Source organism: Tiliqua scincoides, chromosome 6 (genome assembly GCF_035046505.1).
Source record: "Tiliqua scincoides isolate rTilSci1 chromosome 6, rTilSci1.hap2, whole genome shotgun sequence".
In the NCBI taxonomy this organism is placed as follows: domain Eukaryota; kingdom Metazoa; phylum Chordata; class Lepidosauria; order Squamata; family Scincidae; genus Tiliqua; species Tiliqua scincoides.
In genome coordinates, this window is record NC_089826.1 from 24,511,922 (window position 1) to 24,536,037 (window position 24,116).

Sequence of the window (24,116 nt, forward strand, 5' to 3'; positions counted from 1 at the left end):
CCTCCTGAACAGCCCAAGGTCATGTCACTTTCTCTCAGCCTCCCCTACCTCACAGATATGTTCTGAGGACAAAAGAAGAGGAACTATGTACACCACTCTGAGCTCCATGGAGGAAGGGCAGTATAAAAAAGTGAAAAATAAATATTAATGGATGGTATTAACGAGGAATGAAAGAATTCAATATTATGCTGTGTTTCTCACATGTTTAGGATGTTTTGCATGTTGTTTTAATTTCATAAGTATTCTTAATTTTTTTAATGAAGAAGTCCTTAGTATGCATCACTTTTATTTGTATGTACAGTCTGTGTAACAACAAGTAATCATTGTTCACATTAAGTCAACAGAAATTTTTAACTGTTTAAATGCAAATTTGACAAGTCATAACTGCTGATTTTCAAGCACTTTTAATTCCTATAGGGGTCAACAGGCTTAAGGCTGCAATTGTATGTGTAATTTACTTGAGAATAAGTCCTACTGAACTTACTTCTGAGTAAATGTTTATGACTGTGCTGAACATCTCTATTGCTGAAACCAATGAAAAAAGTCTTCACTTTTGCTCAGTTGTACCCTCATTCTTCTAAACAATATTTCAAATACTACACATTATATTGAGAAATCAGAGCTGTTCCAATATGTTGGGAAATCCAATCAAAATAATTGGCCACTTTTGTATAAACTCCAGGGTATCCTTTTTGACCACAGTTTTCACCCCAGCTCACAATACCCCAAACATACCCTACATTATGAGAGTCATAACAAACTAGGGGTCCTCCGGAGTCACCTTTACATGAATCTACCGAGCCATCAGAAGTACCTGGCAGGAGAAAAGCAAAGAAGAGATGCACTGTCTTTTCCTTGTAACAAACACTACATTTTTCTCCCTAAATTAACTGTGGGTGCTCTCTAGTTTCATTCCCAGTTATACTGGTATAACACTCCTAATACTGGATATTGTCAAGACAATCCAGAAAATGGGTTGTAGTGCAAAACCCCAAGTGTATGTGCAAATATCTTCTGCATGCAGACTATATTACTAAAAATAAAATAAAATAATGGTTTCCCAGATGTCGCCTCTGTCTAACACTGATGAATTTATTTTGCACAATTGTACAAACGGTTGTAGTTTTATTCATAAAATCTGTATATGCTAGGTCTAAAAAATGAAACATGTGAATTCAAAGAATTGCCCCCATGTCTTCTGGACTGCCACTGTCTATATTGTTCATTATTATTATTAACAGTATTTATATACCGCTTTTCAACTAAAAGTTCACAAAGCGGTTTACAGAGAAAAATCAAATAACAGCTCCCTGTCCCAAAAGGGCTCACAATCTAAAAAAAATGCAAAAAGAACACCAGCAGACAGCCACTAGAAAAGACACTGCTGGGGTGAGGTGGGCCAGTTACTCTCCCCTTGCTAAAAAGAGGAGCACCCACTTGAAAAAGTGCCTCTTACCCAATTAGCAGGGGTACATTTCTTAGGTTACAGTCCTAAGAACATGTTGGATGTTCTTCCAAGGAAGCATAGATAGAATTGTATGTTAGCTAAGCAATGGTTGAATCTCAGATTGAACTATTGTCCTGTCTTGTTATTTACTTTGCGACATTGAGACACCAGTATGTTTCTTTCCCAGCAGACTGAGAGATATTAATATGCTCATTTTGCCAAACTATTAATCATACTGAATTGTTTAATTGTTAACCTTTTTACCATCATAGGTGGCAGGAGCCACCATTTGGAATTTTTTGTTGTCTCTGGCACCAAAATGTGTTGGGTCATCTGTGCTTATGCTCATGTGTTTCTATCTGAGTCACTTAGTTCATACTCACCTGCACATTCCATTCCTTTAAAATAACGGTCCCTGTAGATGTCAGAGCAGTTTCCCATTATATAAACATAGCCCCATTTCAGGGTATATTCTCTTACCAAACCTAAAGAAAAAAATGAATGGCAAAATTGAAAGAAAACCAACAAAGTCAGTACAAAATACCCTTACAGTTGTGATACCTAGTATTTGATTTCAGACTTCCCATATGCCATGCTGTCTTCCCAATACATGGTTTGGCCAGAATTTCAGCCCAGTTCACCAGTGGCTGGGTTAATCCATCTTTTTTGCACTGTCTGATGAGGTTCTCTACCAAGTCAGGCCAGAATGAATGTGCATATAAAAAGGTAAAGTCACTAAATAATTTTGTGTACTTCTGTGTAATTTTGAAGTGCACATTGGCAAGTTCGCTACACAGCAGTTCATTCACAATGTCAAGACTTGTCACCGTGCTGTGGTAAGTTGTGAAATAAAGGGGTTACTATGGCACAGTCAACTTGGCCAGACTGGTTCACAATAGCTTGGTAGGTGCCTCCAAATCTGAATTGCTCATGCTGGTGGGGGCCCAAAGTTGAAGAGATCCCCAGATTCAGCTGCAATAAGGATCTGTGTGAAGTGGTAGGGAAAAGCAGGTACAGAAAGATGATGAGATGCAAAGGAAAGAAGCTCAACAAGCAGTAAGGCAGCAGCAGGCTTGAACTGGGTAATTGAGCAGCAAGATTCTGATACCTTAAGATTCTCAAACTCCCCAGGAGTTTAAGAACCAAGGTAAGTGTGTGTGGGAGAGGGGCTAAGGCAGCAATGCATCATTTTTGCAATAAATAGGCCCTTATTTCCTACATCATTAAAGGAGATAATTGCTTTATCTTCCTACTTACCTTCTTTCAATCCCCAGCCAGACACTTTGCACTGATGACCAGAACTGAACATATATTGTGACCAGGGGATACACACTGGCACAGACTTGTGTGGGTAACATGATGAATCCCTTCTGTCCTTAGGTATTAACTCCAGTAAAGCAATGTCATTTTCATATGTTTTCCCGTTATAGTGTTCATGTACAATTATTTTTTTCAGTTTATATACGTCCATTCCAGTAGTCATATTTATTGAATTTAGCATTCCGGTCCATACTTTATAATGATATATACGGCTTTGTCTGGGGGGAAAAAAATCATTTGTAAGGTAGAAGCAAAAATGTAAATCTTAACTTGTGATAACTTTCCAGCTAAATAATTATGACACAATCCTATGGTCTGGAACGCAGGTGGAGCGAGAGCTCTGCCAGCCCATGCTGTTGCAAGCATGCCATAAAGGAGTAAGAGCACAATCCTACATTGATGTTGGGCTAGTACATGTCCCTTGCTACGGCCTGGGAGTGCTGCAAACATGCTCTAAGGCATGTCTGCACCTCCTTGTGAGTTGATGGGGCCGGCGCAAGGATGTGCACTGGCCCATAGAGGCCAGATCCGGCCTCCGCTGCACTGGAACAAGGTAAGTTTGCACCGGCCTGGGGAGACTGGCCTGGGGTGTTGAGGAGGGTGGGGGGAGGATGGAATGGGGGTGTTTTGGTGACACCTGCTTACCCGTCTCAGACCCCCTTCCAAGAAAAGATAGCCAAACCTGTAGCAACCATCAATACAGTGTAACAGAGAAGGGAAGAAGGGACAGGGAAAGCATGAACTTAGGGGAAAGCTTAAAAATTAACTGCTCTGCTAAATTAACTGCTAAAATGTCAAGGTACTCCTATCAGTTGGCAATGTTTCTTGGCAAACTAACAAAGTGTCTAGCGAGCTAACCACAAGACACCTGCAAGAAATGAACTTTAGAAGATAGCACACATTTTAATTAGATAAGCAAGCATCCTTGAACAAGTCACAGTGAGACAAGGCTACTCCCCCTTTGAAAGTAAGGACGGGCGAGAAGATGAGACGGACGAAGTTGAAAAGTACCAGGGAAACTTCTGCTTTTGGAGACTCTTTGTTTGAATTGCAATGGAAATAGAAAAAGGCACATATAGACAAAGCTAGGACAAGATAGTCTTGCCCCAAATTGTAATTCGTATATGGGGACATAGTAGTCATTAGAAGTATTTCTTAAGGAACCAAAAGGTTGCTTGATTTTAGAAAAGACTTAATAAAAGACAGGAAACCTTAGTTTGGCAGAGAGGCCCCACAGGTGTTCAATTTTTGTGTTAACGAAGGGGAAAGGTATGCAGATAAGACAATGGTACCAGGCAAAGTACATTGTGCCATCTCCTTTAATGATGTTAGTAAGAAGACCTGTCAATGAATTTTAATTGGATTGGTGGATGGGAATAGGTGTCTCTAATGTTATCTATAGCCTATTGGGAGTTTGCCCCATCTATGATGTGAAATTTCAGCCAATGGGAAGTCTAGATTTTAGGACAAAGGACCAGGAATGTATAAAAGTGTCCCACTTTTATAGAAGAGTGCCTTCTGAATTTGAGCTGAGCCTCCCAGAGGCCACAGGCATAAACAGCCTTCATAGCCTTCCACCTTTCAGTGTCTTGCTTATTTGGTCTCAGCAGCACTGGACAGACCCACCCCTGTCTACCAACTGGCGCTGCCCTTCGGGGCAGGACATTGGGATGGGGAGAGGGCAGGTGAGAAAGGGTGACAGGTGGACTGGTGGGTGGACTGAGCCTGGGAGGGGGATGGGACTAGCTGCTGGCACTTAGGCAGCTCATTGTTACACTGGGGTGCTAGAATCTGCACCAGTGATTTAGCTCGTGCAGATCTGAGTAGCCCCATTGAGGTGACTGGGGCATTACTCCGGGTAAGGGGATAATTATCCCCTTATTCTGAGTTGCAGCAGCCAACTCCAACCCTGTGCTGGATACACAGCTGACACGCCTGTTCCATCCCAGGTTAGGATAGGGCTGTCCATCTCCAAAGGGATTTACTGTTGAGAAGACATGTATAGAATTGTGCTTAGTTCTCTGAGCTGGGTGGGGAAAAGGATTTCTAATAGACAATTGTGAGCACCTAAACATATTTCAGTTTCTGGGATTTTCAGACCACAGATCCACCAAGCTACTCATAGGTAGCCACAGTAAAATCAGCCTGATACCTGGAAGTTTCCTAAGCCATCGCTTACCGAACACAATGTGCAGCAGTCAGAACCCAGCAGCCTCCAATATAAGCACCACCACAGTTCACTTTGGCCAGCTCCTCTGTGATTGCCATTTGCCAAGGAAAGTCAAACTGCACAAAAATTTTAGAAAAATAGCATGAGTTCATATCTCTGTTCACGGATAGATGCTACACCCTTTATTGGTAAATCCTGCTATGAATATTATCTATCTTAACTAGAATTTTTTTTTCACCAATACTTGTGTGTGCCACACTTTCTGGGGGGAGTGAGAAATTTTAGGGGTAGAACTGCCTGAGTTTGGCTTCCTTTGGAGGAGCAGTCAATGAAAGGTTTATGGCAGCGGTTTGCAAACTTTTTGGCACCCGGACCCACATTTTAGAATAACAATTTGCCAAGATCCACCAGGAGTGAAGTCGTTAACCTGGAAGTGCTGTTATGGCTGGAAGTGACATCATCTACAAATGAAAATTTTTAATAACCCCATATAACAAACTCCCCTTACAAATTAAGTAAAAATTGTAAAATTTATTTAAAGTAAGAACCCTCCTAACTCTCCCAAGCAGTGGCTGATCTGTTTTTAAAAAAATTCTCCAACATCCCAAAGGCTGCAATTATCCACATTTACCCAGGAGTAAGCCCCATTGACTATCATCGTTAAAAGCATATACATAGTAGCCTGTTAAAAGTACCCACACACCTTCCATCACCCCCTTCCCCTTAGATGGAGGAGTGGGATGTCTCACTCATCATCAAACATCAGTAGCTTTTCCCACCCCAGATCTCTTTGCTCCAAGAACATTTCCAAACAACTAGCTCCAACTAGAGGAACTAGAGGAAATCTCCAACTAGAGGAAACCTCTACCAATCATTTTTTTAAAAAATAACATTCTTTGATCAAAACACAGACCCTGATCAGATATAGCTTTAAGGCAAGATCAGAGCATGATTTTTAAAGTAGATACTCATCAGATTATTTCTGGTGATGGAGTCTGGTTTGGGAAAATTGTATGAAAAATAGCCTAGAGTTGCACTCCTCTGTCCATTGATTTTGCCCTACAAATGCAGCTCACCCACACGTTAGTGTTATAAATGAAGATCTGGAAGCCTCATTTTTGCCTTTCATTGTATAGAACTGTCCTAAGGCTTATGTGTGCAAAAAATACCCTATAAGGATGAAAGATGGATAGCCATGCAAGACTATTTCCTTTCTAGCCTGAGAGTGGGTGGAACTCTGACTGGGTAATATGATACTTCACAGTGGAGTACTATGTTGTTGCATCCATTGTGAGAGCTCTTACATTACTACAAAATGTACTACTAAAACCAGTTCTGGTTCTCCAGTTTCCATTTATTAAAAAAACCAATAATTTCTTCAGATATATTTAACTTTACCTCCTTTGCTTCATTTCCGCCTAGGATTCGCTTCCGACGAGTAACTGTGTGGTTTGCAATGCCACACTGTAGCTTGGGAAACAGCGTCTTAATCTTTTTTCTTTCTTCGATATAAACAGATACACAGTGTCACATATAGAATGTGCTCGCTTTAAAAAAACATTGTTCTGTCGCTAGATTTCTATAACTCTTTGTTACTTCAACTTTAGTGAAGTACACAGCACTGGCCCATCCATGAAGACAACTGAGGGCCCAATCCTGTCCAAACATTCCTGGGAGCAAGCCCCATTGATTCTACTGGGATTATTTCTGAGTAGACATGCATAGAATTGGGCTCTAAGGCAGTTGCCTTAGGCACCAGATTGATGGAGGGTATCAACCTCTATCTGCCCACTAACCTCCATTACTTCTCCTCCTCCCCCCACACTTTGTATTGGAAAAGGAAAAGCAGGATGTAGTATCACCAGATGGATTGCTGGGTCATATGAACCATTAAAATTATTACCTAATTATGAGAGCTACGTGGCTTATAGTTTATTATGATTAAGGAAAAATCAGTGGCTTTAAAATGTGCATGCTGCGTGAGTGAGAATTGCTTATGTGTGTTTGCTTTCAAGATGTTGAAAGAAGGAGTGCTTGGGATGATCTGAAATAGCACCACCCAGATAGATTTCTTCGAAAGAGGAATATGCTTGATACAGTATAAAGGAGTAGCTGTACAAATAGATAGGTGGCATTGGGAATTCTTATGTGAGAAACTTGCCCATGTCTAGGCCCATACAGCAATGATGAAATTGGGTGTGGGTTAGCTTGTGAAAGGGTAGGCATAAAATTGGCAGCCCAATCCAAACTGGCACTTGAGCTGGCTCCCAAGTGTTGCAAACATGGCATGTTTGTGCTGATTTGGGAGTCGTTTGGGCTAGCACGGAGGTCTGCACTGGATCACCAGTACTGAATCCAGCCACTGCGCCAGCTGGAGGAGATAGGTTTGCATTGGGTGATGCAGGAGGTGGGAGAGTGTGATGGAAGGGTGTTCCAATTAGGGGGCATTTTTGAGTAGAGGAGGGTAGAACCGGGGAAGACTGGGCCCAGGAGAGGGTAGGATCAACAGTGACAATCGCAAGCCATATCCTAAGCCAGGGATGTCTCTCATACAGAGGGCCAAAGTGAAGCATTCTTGGTGCCTTCTGAGGGCCAGAAATGACATCATTAAGCAGTAAGTGACATTAAGGGCGTAATCCTATCCTGTGCTAGAACAGGCAAGCCAAGAGGCTTGAGCTATATCCAGTGCAGGATAGGGGCCAGAAAGCTCAGCCAGAGGCAAGGGAAAATTTTCCCCTTACCCCTGTGCAAGGTGCACTGGCCCCTATGGGTCTCCTCGCACTAGAGGTGGCGCAAGTTTAGGATTGCACCCTAAGAATACTATTGCCAAAAAGTATCAGTAAGTCACTATTTCTCAAAGTGATGTCAAAAAGAGCCAGATTCCTTCCAGTAGAGAAACTGAAAATGGCTACTGCTGCATCCTGTGCACCGAAGGCAGCTGTGGGCAGCACTTCGGGAGAAGGGAACTTTCGTCCCCTTTTCCCAGGTAAGGGAAGTAGTCCCACAGTGGGGCTACTCAGTTCACCACCAACCAAAAGGTAGGCAGTGTAAGAGCGTTCGTGTCAGGCGCTGAGCCCCACACGAATGCACAGGTTTATCCCGCCTCCTTCCCTCCCTGCTCCCTCCCCCCAGCACGCCTCCTGCCCACCCTCTCCTCGCCACCCACCTCCCCATCACACCTCTTCCCCACCCTCTCCCCACCTCCGAGTGGCGGAGGCTGGGTGCCCGCCCGGCACTATCCCAGTGCCAGCCAGCGCTGGGGCAGCACGGGTGCGGGCCCAGCGTTACACCTCGCAAATGTGTCTTATGGCACGTTTGCAACAGCGTGGACTGGCGGTAAGCAGGTGCGTCGAGCCCAGGATTGGGCTCTAAACCTTAGGCTGAAATCTTGTGGACACTTACTTGGAAGCAAGTCCCACTGAGTAGAATATACTTCTCAGTAGCTATGTACAGGACTGGGCAGTTTCATTTTTCTGAAAATATCCTAAACAAACAGTATCACTCTAATGTATTTATCCCATGATAAACATTTACCTTCATCCATGGACTCTTCATTTGCTTCTATTTCTTCTATAATAAAACAAGTAGTTATCTGTTTTTGTAACTGAAAATGCCAGTTCAGTTGGTTTCAAAACCATTAGTAAACACTGATATACATACTGATTCTACTGATTCTAGAGGTCTACTGATGCTGCTGTCCATTTTTAAAGTGGCAAGTGAACAACGCACCTTATCATCAGTGCCAGCTAGCAGTTGCCGACTCCAGTGGAGGCTGACTTTTCTTAAAACTTCTCAGGAACACTGAAAAGATTAACAGTGCAATCCTAACTCTTATTTGAGCTGGTGTGGCAGTCCTTGTGTCAACTCAGAGTGTTGCAAAAGTGCTGCAGGGCTCATTTGTGGCTACTCACAGTTGCGGAACTGCCCTTGCGGTGCCCTGGGGCAAAGGTCCGCAATGGCACCCCCTCCTGCACGAAGCCCCCCCCCCACTCACCTGGAACAAAATGGAGCCTTGTGCAACTCCAGGACTGACTGGAGAAGCCTCCTGAGGCTTCCCTATGGTCTTAAACCAGAAGCACAGTTTCCGACTTTGTTGGAAGGCTTCCCCCTAGAGGTGCGCAGGCTCTGTGCCCGGGGAATTTGCTCCATTCTACTTAATAATAGGTTCGCTACTGGCTACTCATGAGTCAGCTGGGATGACACAAAGGCCTGCACCAGCTCGGCAATGTCACATCCAGAATCTGCATCAGCTGGCACAGGTATGTTTCTGCCAGTGGCATGGTAGATGGGAAAGGGTGGTGGAAGGGTGGTTTGGAGGCATGGAGTGGGCATTTTGGGGTGGGTATGGCAGAATGGGGGTGGAATTGGGCTCTGGAGGAGATAGCAGCAGTGATGCACTCTGGGCTTCCAGAATTTGTGCAAGCTATATAGCTGGTGCTGATTCAAGAAGCTCCATGCGGTGGCTGGAGCTTTACTTGGGATAAGGGGAAATATACACCTTCTACATCCAAAATATATCCAATGCCCATCCAATATATTGGATGGGCTTTGGATGCAGTGCAGGCCATGCAATCTGACAGCACCAGCATGGTTTAGGATTGGGCTGTAAAAAGGTTCCAATCATAGTCATCCCTTCTGCCAGGAAAGGCAAGGTCAACAGATGCAAAAGGGACATAGACCAGGTCCAGTGCATTGTTCCTGGCCTAGTATTTTATTCTGCTGTGCCCAGGCCCAGGTACTATGGAGGAGGAACCATAAAAATGAACTGTCAATCCTATTGAAAACAGAACAAATAGAATGACAATAGCAAAATACAACTTTTTACCTCTTTCATCTCCCCTAGCGGTTTTATCACCTATTTAAAGAAAACAAAAGCACACATTTGTACAAGAATATATGTACAGTTTATGCACAAACTTGCTAATTCAAACATTGAGTGGCTTTATAGGTACTGTACTGTGTCATTTTCAGAGATGTTTTCCTAGCTGATACACTTTCTGAGAAGGTGAAACTGATGGAACAAATCTAAGAGGGGGAAAAAAAGAATTTGGCTGGAAGTGGTAACCACTAAATTGACCTATAAATAAAATACTGTCAATTTATTTGATATCATCTTGGAAGGAAGCTTAGTTTCTGTGTAGCTGCTGAAAAATTGGCTTGTAAAGTTGCTTTAGCCTCCATTACAAAAATGAAGGGTTTGGTTTTAAATATTAGTCAGAAGAATATAAGACACAATCCACCCAGGATTTAGCACCATTTAAATGAATGCTGTTAGTTTTCTTGAGCTGTTTTACCCACCCCCACAGTCCTGTGGAAGCAGCAGGTTAGACTTCTCCCCTCCCTTCCCCTCCAAGCAGTTGCAAACTTCATAAATGTGATAGGATTATGAACTGTAAATCAAATACACTATGTTGAATTACAGTAAGCACCCTGTCCTTAAGCTGCCATATGGAAATGGGGCCATGGGGTCCAGTTAGGTAAAGTGGTACACCGCTTATGTTTGGGTACTGTTTGGTCTTTGTTGTGGACAATGGACATTACTGGGTAACTGACTGAAGCCAGGTGAAGAAGACCTTCATTTCAAGGAGATATATATGGGTTGTTTACACATATACAATACTATGTACAGAATGCCTGTACCCAGGTGCAGGTGCCTGCCCAGGTGCATATATTCATGTGAATGAGTATTCCTGGGTTCATTTCACAAATTAACAATTCATGGACACTGCAGACAGTTTGTGACTGCACTGAACAGATCAGAACATATGAATAACTGTAGTCGGGAATAGATTTAAAAAGAGTGTAGCTGGGTACAGTTGATACCTACTTACTGATTGGTAGATATCCAGAACTAGGTAGTGTGAAAAGTCCCACTGAATTCTAGCTATCCAGATTTTTGAAGCTTGTCCAGATGCATTTACCAGGGTGTGGGGAGGGAGGGAAGGAATTACTGCCTGAATACACTCAAAGATAATTAAAACACCTACCTCTACATAACTGGTGACTTTCATCTTCTCCGGTTAGACAGTCTCTTTCATTGTTACAGAGGTATTTTCTTGGAATGCACACATCTGACTGACAGTGGTAGCTCCCTCTTCTGCATTCTGTTAGAAAGAAACTAGTCAAAGGTTCATCAGTGGCACAATTATAGAAGGCCTAAGAACATACCAGGTACAACATGCAGTCAGATTTACATATTAAAACATTATGGAATGTCAGTGATCATTTTTGTAGAGCGGGGTGCCCAAACCCCGGCCCTGGGGCCATTTGTGGCCCTTGAGGACTCCCAATCCGGCCCACAGGTAGCCCCCAGTCTTCATTGAGCCTCTGGCCTTCTGGAGACTTGCTGGAGCCTGTGCTGGCCCGATTCAACTGCTCTCAGTGTGAAGGCAACTGTTTGACCTCTCACATGAGCTGTGGGACGAGGGTTCCCTTCACTGCTTGCTGTTTCACGTCTGTGACGCTGCAGCAGCAGCGAAGGAAAGGCTAGTCTTGCTTTGTGTAAGGCCTGCTATAGGCCTTGAGCTATTGCAAGACCTTCATTCATTCTTATAAGTTCCATCTCTAATATATTCATTTATGTAAATATATGTAAATTTACTCCAATTTGAAATTTACTCCAATTTTTTTATTCCTGGTCCCGGACATAATGTCAGAGAAATGATGTGGCCCTCCTGCCTAAAAGCTTGGACACACCTGTTGTAGAGCAATGTAACCACTTCCCCTTAAGGTTCCACAGCATTAGCTATGGTCCAGCATTGTAGCTTGAGTCCACATACAAATTTTTTTTTTAAACAACTACTTTGAAAATGAGAGTTTCAATGTGTTACTCCTCATGGGCATTCAGCAACAGATGCCTACAGTTCATCATGCTAAAATCTACTTCTCTTTTGCAGCACTGCCAGTCATAAGAACATAAGAAGAACCCTGCTGGATAAGATCAAAGACCTGCCCAGTCCAGCATCCTTTTTTTCCACAGTAGCCTACTAGTTGCCCCTGGGAAGCCAACAGGAATTGCTGAAGACATACCTCCCCTCCCAGCATTGCCCCCCTGCAACAAATATCCAGAGGCACACTGCCTCTGAACCTGGAGATAGTGGATTGCCAGCATGAGTAATAAACAGCAATGGACTTGTCTTTTGTGAATTTCACTAATCTCCTTTTAAAACTATCTGGGCTAGTAGCCATCACCACATATTGTGGTTGTGACTTCCAGAGATTAGTTATGCACTGTGAGAAGATGTATTTCCTTGGGTCTGCCCTAAACCTCCCACAAGTAAGCTTCATTATATGATCACTGGTTCTAGTGCTGTGAGAGAGAGAGAGAGAGAGAGAGAGAGAGAGAGAGAGAGAAAAGCTATGTATAATTTTATATGCTTTAGGCCCAAATCCTAACCCACTTCCCAGCACTGGCATAGCTGTGCCAATGGGATGTGTGCTGCATCCTGCAGTTGGGGGGCACTCATGAAGGCCTCCACAAAGTAAGGGAATGTTTGTTCCCTTATCTTGGAGCTGCACTACCCATATGTAAGTGCTGGAAACTGGGTTAGGATTTCGCCCTTAATCATGTTCCCAAATATCCACCTCTTTTCTAAGCTAAAAAGCCCCAAATGTTGTAGTCTTTCACTATAAGGAAGCTGCTCCAGCCCTATGATCATTTTGATCGCCGTCTGGGTAGACCTTGTCTCCCACCTGAACTATGACATCAAATCTACCAGCTGGATAGACCTGGGCTCCCAGTCCAACCAAAGTCCAGGCAGGAGCCCAGGTCTACCCAGCTGGTTGACCTGGGCTCCAAAGTTGGTAGTGATCATAGCCCCTCCCAAACACAAACGCCCAGTGGGCATTCCCCTTCCCAATTTTGCTCCCAGGCACAGCAGGTGCCCTTTCCTGCTGCCAGAAAGTTTGGGGGGGGGTACGCACCCATGGCCCCCCACTTGGATCCGTCCCTGTTCAGGAGGGAGGCAGTTAGGGGGAGGAACAGGGCAGGGGGTGGGTGGAATAGGAAGGCAACAGGGGCAGGGAGGAGGGTGGATCGGGCCCAGAAAGGGGCAGGTTCGGTGGCAGATGATCCCACTGAATCCTAAATCCACCTTTACTGGTCAATACAGACTTGTGCTGGCTCATATCTGAGTTGACCCATGGCAGCAGCAGGGGCTTACCTTGGGGCAAGGGCACAAATGTTCCTTTCTCCCTAAGGAGGCTTCAGCATGCCAAATCCGCCCCCCCCCATGGGATACACCAGACACCATTTTAGTGCTGCTGCATCACTGCATGGAGAGTTACGTAGGATTGGCTTGAAAAGGTTTTAAAAGGAGGCTTTAAAAGGAGGCTTTAAAAGGAGGCTGGAAAGTATGTCTTTTTCTTCTGCTTGTGGACTTTCCCTGCAATGTAGTTAGCAAATAGCAAATCTCTCAAGTTAGAGGGATGGTGGCATGGGGGTGAGCTTTCTAGGTAGTGGCGCCACAATTATGGAACTCCCTACTGGGGGAATCAAGATCTACCCACTCCTTCATGGTGTTTTGGCAGGGGCTCAAAACCTTTTTGTTTCATTTGACATTTGGGTTGTCTGCCTCCTGTGCCTTTATAGCAGTTCCTTGAATGTTAATAGCTTTATTAACATTCTCCAAATTGGTTTGTTTGTTTTATAAATTGTATTTATTTATTTATTTATTTATTTATTTATTTTATTTTCTATAAATTGTGAGCCACCTTGGGCATCTGCTCTGGCAGAGGAAAGGCAGGATAAAAATCTTTTAAACAAATAAATAAAAAATAAATACGGCGCACAAGGGACAATTATTAATAGTATACCTTTACAACACAGTTCATCACTTGAATCTCCGCAGTCATTGATTCCATCACAAGTTTTATTCAATGGGATACACTTTCTATTGACACAGTGAAATTCTCCAGAGGAACATTCTGTCAAAAATGATAAGAAACAATTTTTATTTAAAGTTTGCTGCAGTATAACAAATGTGCAAATTAAGAGGATGACTTTATAGAATGAATGCACTATTGCAGGGGTGTCCAAAGTTTTTGGCAGGAGGGCCACATCAGCTCTCTGACACTGTGTCGGGGGCCAGGGAAAAAAGAATTAAATTACATTTAAAATTTGAATAAATTTACATAAGTTTACATAACTTATGAACATAACTAATGAATATATTAGACGAATATGAATATATGAATATATTCTATATATTAGAATATATATATAAGACAAACTTATATGAATGAATGAAAGTCCTGCAATAGCTCAAGGCCTATAAAAGGCCTTGCACAAAGCAAGGTTGGCCTTTCCTTTGCTTCCGCTACTGCATCACAGATGTGAAACAACAAGAAGTGAACGGAGCCTTCATCCCACAGCTCATGTGAGAGGTCAAACAGTTGCCTTCACACTGAGAGCAGTTGCGTCGGGCCAGTGCGGGCTCCAACAAATCTCTGGAGGGCCTGTTACGTGAAAATCCCCTTTTCCCTTCCAAGTTGTGTTTTTATATCTAGTTATGTACACTGCTCAAAACAATAAAGGGAACACTTAAACAACACAGTGTCACTCCAAGTCAATCACACTTCTGTGAAATCAAAATGTCCACCTAGGAAGCCACACCGATTGACAATCAAGTTCACATGCTGTTGCACAAATGGAGTAGACAACAGGTGGAAATCATAGGCAAGTAACAAGACACCCCCAATAAAGGAGTGGTTCTGCAGGTGGTGACCACAGACCATTTCGCAGTCCCTATGCTTTCTGGCTGATGTTTGGGTGACCTTTGAATGCTGGCGGTGCTGTCACTCTAGTGGCAGCATGAGGCGGAGTCTGCAACCCACACAAGTGGCTCAGGTAGTGCAGCTCATCCAGGATGGCACATCAATGCGAGCTGTGGCAAGAAGGTTTGCTGTGTCTGTCAGTGTAGTGTCCAGAGCATGGAGGCGCTACCAGGAGACAGGCCAGTACACCAGGAGACGTGGAGGAGGCCGTAGGAGGGCAACAACCCAGCATCAGGACCACTACCTCCGCCTTCGTGCCAGGAGGAACAGGAGGAGCACTGCCAGAGCCCTGCAAAATGACCTCCAGCAGGCCACAAATGTGCATATGTCTACTCAAACGGTCAGAAACAGACTCCATGAGGGTGGTATGAGGGCCCGACGTCCACAGGTGGGGGTTGTGCTGACAGCCCGACACCGTGCAGGACGTTTGGCATTTGCCAGAGAACACCAAGATTGGCAACCTCGCCACTGGCGCCCTGTGCTCTTCACAGATGAAAGCAGGTTCACACTGAGCACATGTGATAGACGTGACAGAGTCTGGAGACGGCAGGGAGAATGTTCTGCTGCCTGCAACATCCTCCAGCATGACCGGTTTGGCAGTGGGTCAGTAATGGTGTGGGGTGGCATTTCTTTGGGGGGGCCGCACAGCCCTCCATGTGCTCACCAGAGGTAGCCTGACTGCCATTAGGTACTGAGATGAGATCCTCAGACCCCTTGTGAGACCATATGCTGGCGCGGTTGGCCCTGGGTTCCACCTAATGCAGGACAATGCTAGACCTCATGTGGCTGGAGTGTGTCAGCAGTTCCTGCAAGATGAAGGCATTGATGCTATGGACTGGCCCGCCTGTTCCCCAGACCTGAATCCAATTGAGCACATCTGGGACATCATGTCTCGCTCCATCCACCAGAGCCACGTTGCACCACAGACTGTCCAGGAGTTGGCAGATGCTTTAGTCCAGGTCTGGGAGGCGATCCCTCAGGAGACTATCCGCCACCTCATCAGGAGCATGCCCAGGCATTGTAGGGAGGTCATACAGGCACGTGGAGGCCACACACACTACTAAGTCTCATTTTGACTTGCTTTATGGACATTACATCAAAGTTGGATCAGCCTGTAGTGTGTTTTTCCACTTCAATTTTGAGTATGTCACCAAACCCAGACCTCCATGGGTTGATAAATGTGATTTCCAGTGATGATTGTTGTGTGGTTTTGTTGTCAGCACATTCAACTATGTCAGGAACAAAGTATTTAATAGGCATATTTCGTTCATTCAGATCTCGGATGTGTTGTTTAAGTGTTCCCTTTATTGTTTTGAGCAGTGTATTTTGGACTAAAATGCAGGCCTAAAACTTCTCTTTCAGGCCACAAAAGGAGTCAAATCTTAAGCTCACTCATTTCTCATGTTGTTTGTCAGTCTGGAAGACTCATTTTCTCTAGAGACACTGGAAATGTCTTTATTGTTTAAGTCAATCACTGAATATGCAAACACCTTAAAGGAGGAGGACTTTGGCAGCAAAGTCTATCACCTATTGTTAATCTAAATCACAGCCATTAAGCCACCTCCAGACTCAAATCCAGTAGCAACAGGAAGTAAGCTACTCCCCCTCCCCCAGAGTCAGGCTTTGCTGATAGCTGAGTTCTGGACCCTTCCACCTTTTCTTTACATACTCCAAGTATACTGAGCATGTGCACAGCTCTGGGATACTTCCAGTCAGTTTAGGTCAACTTCCAGGTCAAAGACAACTCTTATAAGAGAGAACTCAGAGCACATGTCTCTCTCTCTGATTGCTCTCCTGCGGGAGTGGTCCTGCGGGACTCTTCCTCCAACTGCCCCCCCCACAGGTAAATATATCTTGCGTCTAAACTCCCTCCCTTCTTCCCTAGCTATTCCTCCCTTCTCCCCCATCTTTAGTCAGCAACTGGGTTTAGCAGATTAAGGAACCCCTAAATACTTCCCTACACCCTATCCATTTCTGATTCCTTTTCGGATGCACCCAAATACATAGCACATGCATCCACCACTAGCTAGGTACACTATACACAAGTACTAGAAATCTATACTTATCAATTATCCATGTGTATTATGTTTACCTTTGTGTGTTTTTGCAATAAAAATATAATCCTTTGATTGAAAGTTACCTTTATCCCAGTCTCCTCATTAAGCTAGGCAAGGGATCTCTTTGCTTAACGCTGTCTTGGTATCCAGCCTATGGTCCCAAAAGTTTCCAAAAGGCTAATATACTAATTCCCCTAAACAAAGCAGCCTTTTTGGTAACAGGCCAGAGGCTCATTGAAGACTGGGGGCTTCCTGAGGGCCGCATTGAGAGGCCTCAAGGGCTGCATGTGGCCCTAGGGCTGGGGTTTGGGCACCCCTGCACTATTGCAACAGTGGCTTGGGTCAAGAAAACACCTTATACACTCAGAAGGCGCCTCTGCCTACATAAGAGGTGGTACAACTTGCTACACTTTTCTGAGGGTTCCCAACCTTCAGGAGTGACATTTGAGGTGGTACAAGGAACTGCAGCAGGAAGGGGGAAGCAAGAAACCCACTGGACCCAAGCCAAGCCCCCTACTTTGTGCCTCTTAGGTGTTCTGCACAACTGTCTATCTCTGATGATCTGTCATCTGAGTATAAAGTTAGATGTACAGAGTTAGATGTACAGCAGAGGCATTACTGGGGTTTGCATCGATGATGGATTTCCTCCCGTGCCAGACAACATAGAAAAAATTACAATACTATAGGTACAGCCTAAATGCAGTGGCATCACTTGGGTTGGTGTAACTTTATTTATTTATTTATTTATTAACTTTGGGTGCAATCCTAACCCCTTATGTCAGTGCTTTCCAGCACTGGCATAGCAGTGCCAATGGGACAGGTGCTGCATCCTGCAGTTGGGTGTCACTCACAGAAGCCTCCTCAAAGTAAGGGAATGTTTGTTCCCTGACCTCAGAGCTACATTGCCCTTATGTCAGTGCTGGAAAGCACTGACATAAGGGGTTAGGATTGCACCCTTTATTTTTTTCAGCATGTAACAGTACAGGTCGTCCTGTAAATCAGTAACCAACCAAAAACCAGTGGTCAACTTGATGACACTCACACAACTGAATGAGAGTTCTAGTATTAGCATTGATACAGTACATGGAAATGAGACCTGACACTTTATTGGTTCCCTGCAGTGTCCAAATAACACCTCATTGGCTCTAGGAATAATCAGTCTCATTGGTCAGTTTTGAGTTAAAAAAATCTACTTTTTGTTACTTAAATTGTGTTTTCTTTTTCTGCCTAATTGGCCATAACTTTCGACAGAATACAATGCAGTTTGTTTCATTGCATTTTGCATTAAAGTATCCATAGAATGATATATAACAGGATGGTATTAATCATAAATGCCATGGGTTCTGCAATTTTGGTGTCACCACCCCTTGAGAGTGTCACCGGGTATGGTATACACCCCCGCACCCCCAGTGATGCCAGTGATGTACAATGACTAGCCATACACACCATTTTTCCACAGAACTTATTTTACCAACCTGTGTGTGCTCCTGTGTAGCACACCACTTTAGCAACCTTCTCCTCATCAGTCCTATTGGATCTCCTTAATGTACATTCAGCTAATGTAGTCTCTATTCCTCTGCAAGTTACTCTGAGGCATTCTGATGAGGCGTTATCTGGGTGATCAAGCTCTGGGTGATCAAGCTCAGCACGATCAGCACCTCTGAGAAATGCATGCAAAATCCCAGTCAAAACAGATTATCACTGCGCTGGAAACTGCATGTATTATTACTTACTATAGCTAAATTTAACTTCCACAGTGGACAGAGAAAAGTTGAAGTCTTTGTAACTACGAGTATACAATTTCCCTGCCCCCCCCGCATGAAAGTGCCACCACTGAGAATTCCATGATATGATTCCCCCTCCACTTCAGTCATTACTGCTTCAGTTTTTGACATAAACTTAGGAATCAATCTGCTATTGATTTTGATCCATGGAAGAGTTTCTGAACATGAAAAGTATAAATCTATTTGTTCTTCCGAATATTAAATCTGCTTCTTCTATTATTAATAGAGCACAGGCATACCTTGGAGGATGGGGGCAGATGCCTCAGGGTGCCATGCCTGCAGGGGCCGCGCCACCTTGTTTGCTCACCTGCCGTCCGTAACCTGTCCGGAGGCCTGCAGAGGGCTTTAAAGCTCACTTTCAGTTCTGGCCGAAAACTGTAAGTGACATTTAAGGCCTTCCGGAGGCTTCAGAAGGCCTTCTGAGGGCCGGATACAGCTGTGCGCAGCCTCATTCAGTCCTCAGAAGGGCCTTGATGGGGGGGGGTGGCATTTTGTGGTTCTGGCCCTAGATGGCGCAGGGGCCAGGATTGCCAGTGTTGTAGACAGCATAATCCAGGAGATAACAAAGCATATCATATATATCCTCAGATTCTCATGGGCATACCAATCCTTCTGTAATAACAACTTAACAAGGTATTAAAAGAAAGGTTGCTTAAGTGGTGCATTTAGTAGCTCACACTTATGTCCTACCTTCAAGACAGGAGACCAAACCACTTACTGAGACCAAAACACTTAGGTGTGCCAAATGCTGCCCATCTTTATCTAGTGCATTCTGGGGCAAGGCTGGGAGGAGCAAGGAACCTCCGCGCAACCTGGAAGCAGGTCTTTCAACTGTAAAAAAATCTCCTCAGTCTCGGAAACAGCATGGCTTTGCTGCCAAATGGTAGGAGTCTCACAGTCCAATCCTATCCACACTTTCCTGGGAGTAAACCCCATTGATTCTAATGGAACTTACTTCTGAGTAGACATGCAGAGGATCAGGCTGTTAATCTTTGCAACTTTTTCGGTTTTACAGTCATTCAAACAGTCATTTAAACTATTTGATTATTTGAGCCATTTAGTTATTTGATTTTCCTCTGTAAACCGCTTTGTGAACTTTTAGTTGAAAAGCGGTATATAAATACTGTTAATAATAATAATAATAATAATAATAATAATAATAATAATAATAATAATAATAATAATAATCTTGGACATAGATACCTGCGGATTCCAGTATCCGCAGTATGAGGTGTAACCCCACAAATATTGGGGTCTAACTTGTATGTCCAACTTTATTTGGTGCTGCTCCTAGCATCTTTATCCAAAGCTTTTACACTGCTGCTGTTATTTATTTTTTATTTACAGTATTTCTATCCCACCTTTCTCCCTGAATGGACCCAATGCAGCATACAACAATAATTAGAAATACAAAACCATAAAATCACAATCAAAACATGTTAAACAAATTTCTCACAAAAATAGGATCTTAAAAACAGCAATCAGATGTCCTTACAATAAAAAGAGACAGCAGCAATTTTTAGATGTTTTTATGTAATATTTTTTATCTGCTTATATGGTATTGGTGCTAGTTGGTTTTCACTCTCACCTGCATTTGTATTCAACATATTTCATTTTAATCTATTTTAGATCATGTATTATATTTTTGCAGCTTTAAGCCTTGGATAAAATAGGACAGAACTCTTCTAAATAAATAAATAAATAAATAAATAAATAAATAAAATAAAGAAGTCTTAGAAAATCCTGGATTTTTCTTTGCTAAGAAACAAAAACATCACATTTATCAATATAGGGGACTCACCACTCCACCCCAGAATCTTACTTTGGAAAACCAAGATGTCTGCAAGCCACATTTGCTTCATTCATACTCCATCCATGCCCACATATAAATGTCTTCTGCTCATGATTTAATGCGACTTGAACAAATCCCTTTGTGTCATAGTCTGGCTCCAAGAAAATTTCAAAATGTTCTAGAAAACAAAACAAAGTCTGCTAACGTTTACATTCAGTCATTTTATAAAAGACATATGCAAGATCAAAAGATAGGTTTTGTGAAAAATAGACCTAAAACATAAACATATTTTCATGGCAAAGAATCTTAAGGGAGTGCAGTGGGAAATAATTGCATAACAGCCAGAACATAAATACATAAATACAGGCAAATGAACATGTTTAAAGATATGAACATAAGAACATATGGGCAGCCCAATCTATGCAATTCCCCACATTGTGGCGATGCAGCAGTACCAGCGCAGCTTCTTCTGTATCCTATGGGAGGTGTTTTGGTATGTTGAGGCCTCTTCAGGGAAGGGAACATCCCTGCAGCTGCCATGGGTCAACTTGGACCTGCATCAGCCCTATAGCTGGTGCAAACCCATGTTGACCTGTGAAGCCAGATTGGGCCTGGAATGGGGGTTAGGATTCACTGAGTGTCACAACCCACACCCTTCCTGGGCCAGATCCGCCCACCCTACCCCATCCCCTCTACATTCTGCCCATGCCCACCCCTTTCCACTCCCTTCCCGGCTCCCACTTACCCTTGTGCAGCCTTACCTGTGGTGGCAGGGGTTCCCTGTCTTTATATGGATTCAGTCACTTATTGCTTACGGCAGCAGCCAAGCTGTGTCCATTGGCACTGTTGATTTTGCAACAGCCATAAAGGGATTTACACTGCTGGAACACTTAGGGCGCAATCCTAACCCCTTATGTCAGTGCTTTCCAGCGCTGTCTTAAGGGCAATGCAGCGCTGAGGTAAGGGAACAAACATTCCCTTACTTCAGGGCTTTTCAAACTGGGGCGTCGCAATGCCCCAGCCTGTGGGCCCTGGCCTCTGCCTCCTTAAGGGACGGGGGCAACCTGGAGGCAGGGAGGAGGCAGTGGCGTGATCCCCAGGATTATGCTGCTCAGGGGGCTGCAGGGGCTTGGGTGCACTTACCCAAGCCTCCTGCACCCTCCATGGGATGCGGGGAGACCACTGCAACCTTTGGCAGGGCTCCACTTCTGCTTTAGTGGAAGTGGGGTGCGATTGCTCCGCTTTTACTTTCACTGCTGCGGGGAGCCCTGCCAAAGGTCACACCGGGCTCCCTGCATCCCAGGGAGGCTGCAGGAGGCTTGGGTAAGTGCACCCAAGCCCCTGCAGCCCCCTGAGCGGTGCGATCCTGGGGATTACACCACAGACTTCCACCCGCCCCTGCTGCCTCCCCCCCGCAAGCACTTACAGTGGCTCAAACTCTCCTTGAGAGTTTGAAAACCACTGCCTTACTTTAAGGAGGCCTCCATGAGTGACACCCAACTGCAGGATGCAGCACCTGTCCCACTGGCACCGCTATGCCAGTGCTGGAAAGCACTGACATAAGGGGTTAGGATTGCACCCTAACAGCCCAATCCTATCCACACTTTCCTAGGAGTTAGCCCCATTGACTCTAGTGGGACTTACTTCTGAGTAGACATGCATAGGATTGGGCTCTTAGTCAAGCAATGTAAAGTTCCCTTAGGATTGGACTGCGAATTACATTATTCATTAGCAAGCAACTGGGTACAATTCTGCCTGCATACTTTTCCTTATTGGTCCACAGATTTAAGGGCTAAAGCTTTACTTTTCTTTTTTAAAGAAAGCTGAACATTGTGGGGAGAGGCCTTGAATATTAATTGGGCACCTGAGGGACTGCCTCCTACTATGTGGGTTTCCCAAACCTTGTACAGTATTCATCATTAGAAATCCTTCTCTGACTCTCCCTGATATATGGGGTAGGCAGGTGGTGACTGGTAATAGGGCCTTCTTGGTTGTGGCACCCTGTGTTTGTAATGCCCTCCCCAGAGAAACTTGCCTGACACCAACTTTCAAGGGTTGGCAATATTAGGTACTAGCCAAAGAACCACGTCCATTAGAGAGTTCATCAAGCTAGACCACCTGTGGAATTGCATTTGCCTATTATGGCCATATGCACATGAATAGTATTTCACTTGTAAAACATATAATTTTAACCCTAGTTTGTCTGATTCCCTTGTTAACTGGAAAAAAGGCACTTTTAAAGTTATGCTTCTCTAGTGGGGAAGAGCAACTATTCCTAATTACCCAACTTCTGTATACATTGTGAGTCCTTTGGGAACTATTTATTTGCATGGTTAAATAGATAAATAAGTAGTTCTCAAAGGGCTCCCTAAAAAGATACAGATAAAATTAAACTGTGTGAACTTTTTTATTGAAAAGGAGTATGTAAATCATCATCATCTCTAGTTGCTTTGCTGTCTGCAATGAGTGTTTGCATCGTCTACAGGGCTAACAGAACAACTGGTAGAGCCAGTTAATATAACTGACTCAAATTCCCACCCTTACAGTCTGGAGCTTTTAAAACTGGAAAAAAAAGAACATAAAATGCAAATACCTTGCGGATTACATTTCCCTCTGTTCAGAAAACTGCCCTGTCTGCGTTGGCATTCAAAGCTCTTTAGCTGACAGTAATTTCGGAAAGTCTTCCCATCAGTAGAACAAACGGAGGTACCATTCTTCGGGCATTGGTAGGGTAATTTGCAGAGGCAGGAACCATCGATGCACCTCTGCCATGGCTCGCAAAAAACTTTCTCACAAGAATTCTGAGTATAGCGGTTATTCACACATTCTTCTATCAAATATCTCCCCAGTTGAACTGGTGGCGTTTGTTGCATTGACTCTCTCCTGGCTGTTGATGGTTGATTCTGCAAGAAATGAAATTCTATTAGGTGACACAAAATAAATCAGATGATTAAAATAATAATAATAATAATAATCACTTCATCTCCATGATAAATTTTTAAAACTAAATAAAGCTCTTAAAATGATACAAATAAAATGTTTCACTATTTAAAATAAGAACCCTACCTTTTGTCCAAAAATAGAAAATGAAAGACATAAAATGAACACAAGAACTGATAGTAGTTTCATAATGAAGGCTATCTTTCTGTGAATTTAGAAGATCTTCTTTCCCTGGAATTTTCTCCAGCCTCAGACTTCTGTCTCTTGTTAATTTTTAACAACTAACAAATATTTAAATAGATGGTTTTTAAATAAGTGCAAAAAACCTGCATGTGGGCAGATGGTTTTGAACTTTTCTGGAGAATTCTGCGTCAAACCGATTTCACTTAAGATAAGAGAAATAAACAAAAGACTGGCAGATCCATGGAGGAATGAACTATTCTGTGCCCAACTCTCACACACCTATCTTGCCCTTAACACTTTCAGATCATTATGCAGATCTCTTTCTAACTTTCACAGAGCACAGTTGAAGATCTGTCGTGATTTGCATAATTAACAGACTAGAAGCTCAGATTTCAAGGTTGTGTTTGGTCAGTTGCTCAATTCCTTGGCAAATGGATAAAAAAACATTGTGTACTGAGCTCTGGGAGTGTCTGTTTCCAGTAACAGCAACAAAATATCAGGAAATCCAGCCCACCTAAAAAAAAAAAAATGATCAGGCTCTATACTCCTGTTCCAAAACAAAACCAAAATAAAATAAAATAAAAGGACAGGTGTGATAATTTCTTATGTCGTGATTTTTTCTTGAAACAAAGTGAAAAAGACCAGTAGA

The 24,116-nt window shown here is 43.5% G+C and overlaps 1 protein-coding gene across 1 annotated transcript; it reads right to left on the minus strand.

Annotated features, from left to right (window-relative positions):
• Window positions 1-301: 301 nt before the first annotated feature.
• On the minus strand, window positions 302-23,473 carry CFI (complement factor I). Its single transcript, XM_066632406.1, has 13 exons — window positions 23,406-23,473; window positions 22,938-23,185; window positions 20,375-20,522; window positions 18,244-18,428; window positions 13,752-13,862; window positions 10,925-11,041; window positions 9,763-9,792; window positions 8,472-8,507; window positions 6,336-6,439; window positions 4,947-5,053; window positions 2,705-2,979; window positions 1,831-1,932; window positions 302-814 (listed from the first exon to the last, which is right to left on the minus strand). The coding sequence occupies exons 1-13, from the start codon at window positions 23,471-23,473 to the stop codon at window positions 597-599; spliced, it is 1,749 nt and encodes a 582-aa protein (XP_066488503.1). The 3' UTR covers window positions 302-596.
• Between the last annotated feature and the right edge of the window lie 643 nt (window positions 23,474-24,116).

Coding starts and splice junctions, on each gene's coding strand:
- CFI (XM_066632406.1), bottom strand. CDS start 23,473: ATGAAACTACTATCAGTTCTTGTGTTCATTTTATGTCTTTCATTTTCT. Junction 23,186..23,405: donor ATTTTTGGACAAAAGGTAGG/GTTCTTATTTTA, acceptor TCAACTGGGGAG/ATATTTGATAGAAGAATGTG. Junction 11,042..13,751: donor TGATGAACTGTGTTGTAAAG/GTATACTATTAA, acceptor TCTTTCTAACAG/AATGCAGAAGAGGGAGCTAC.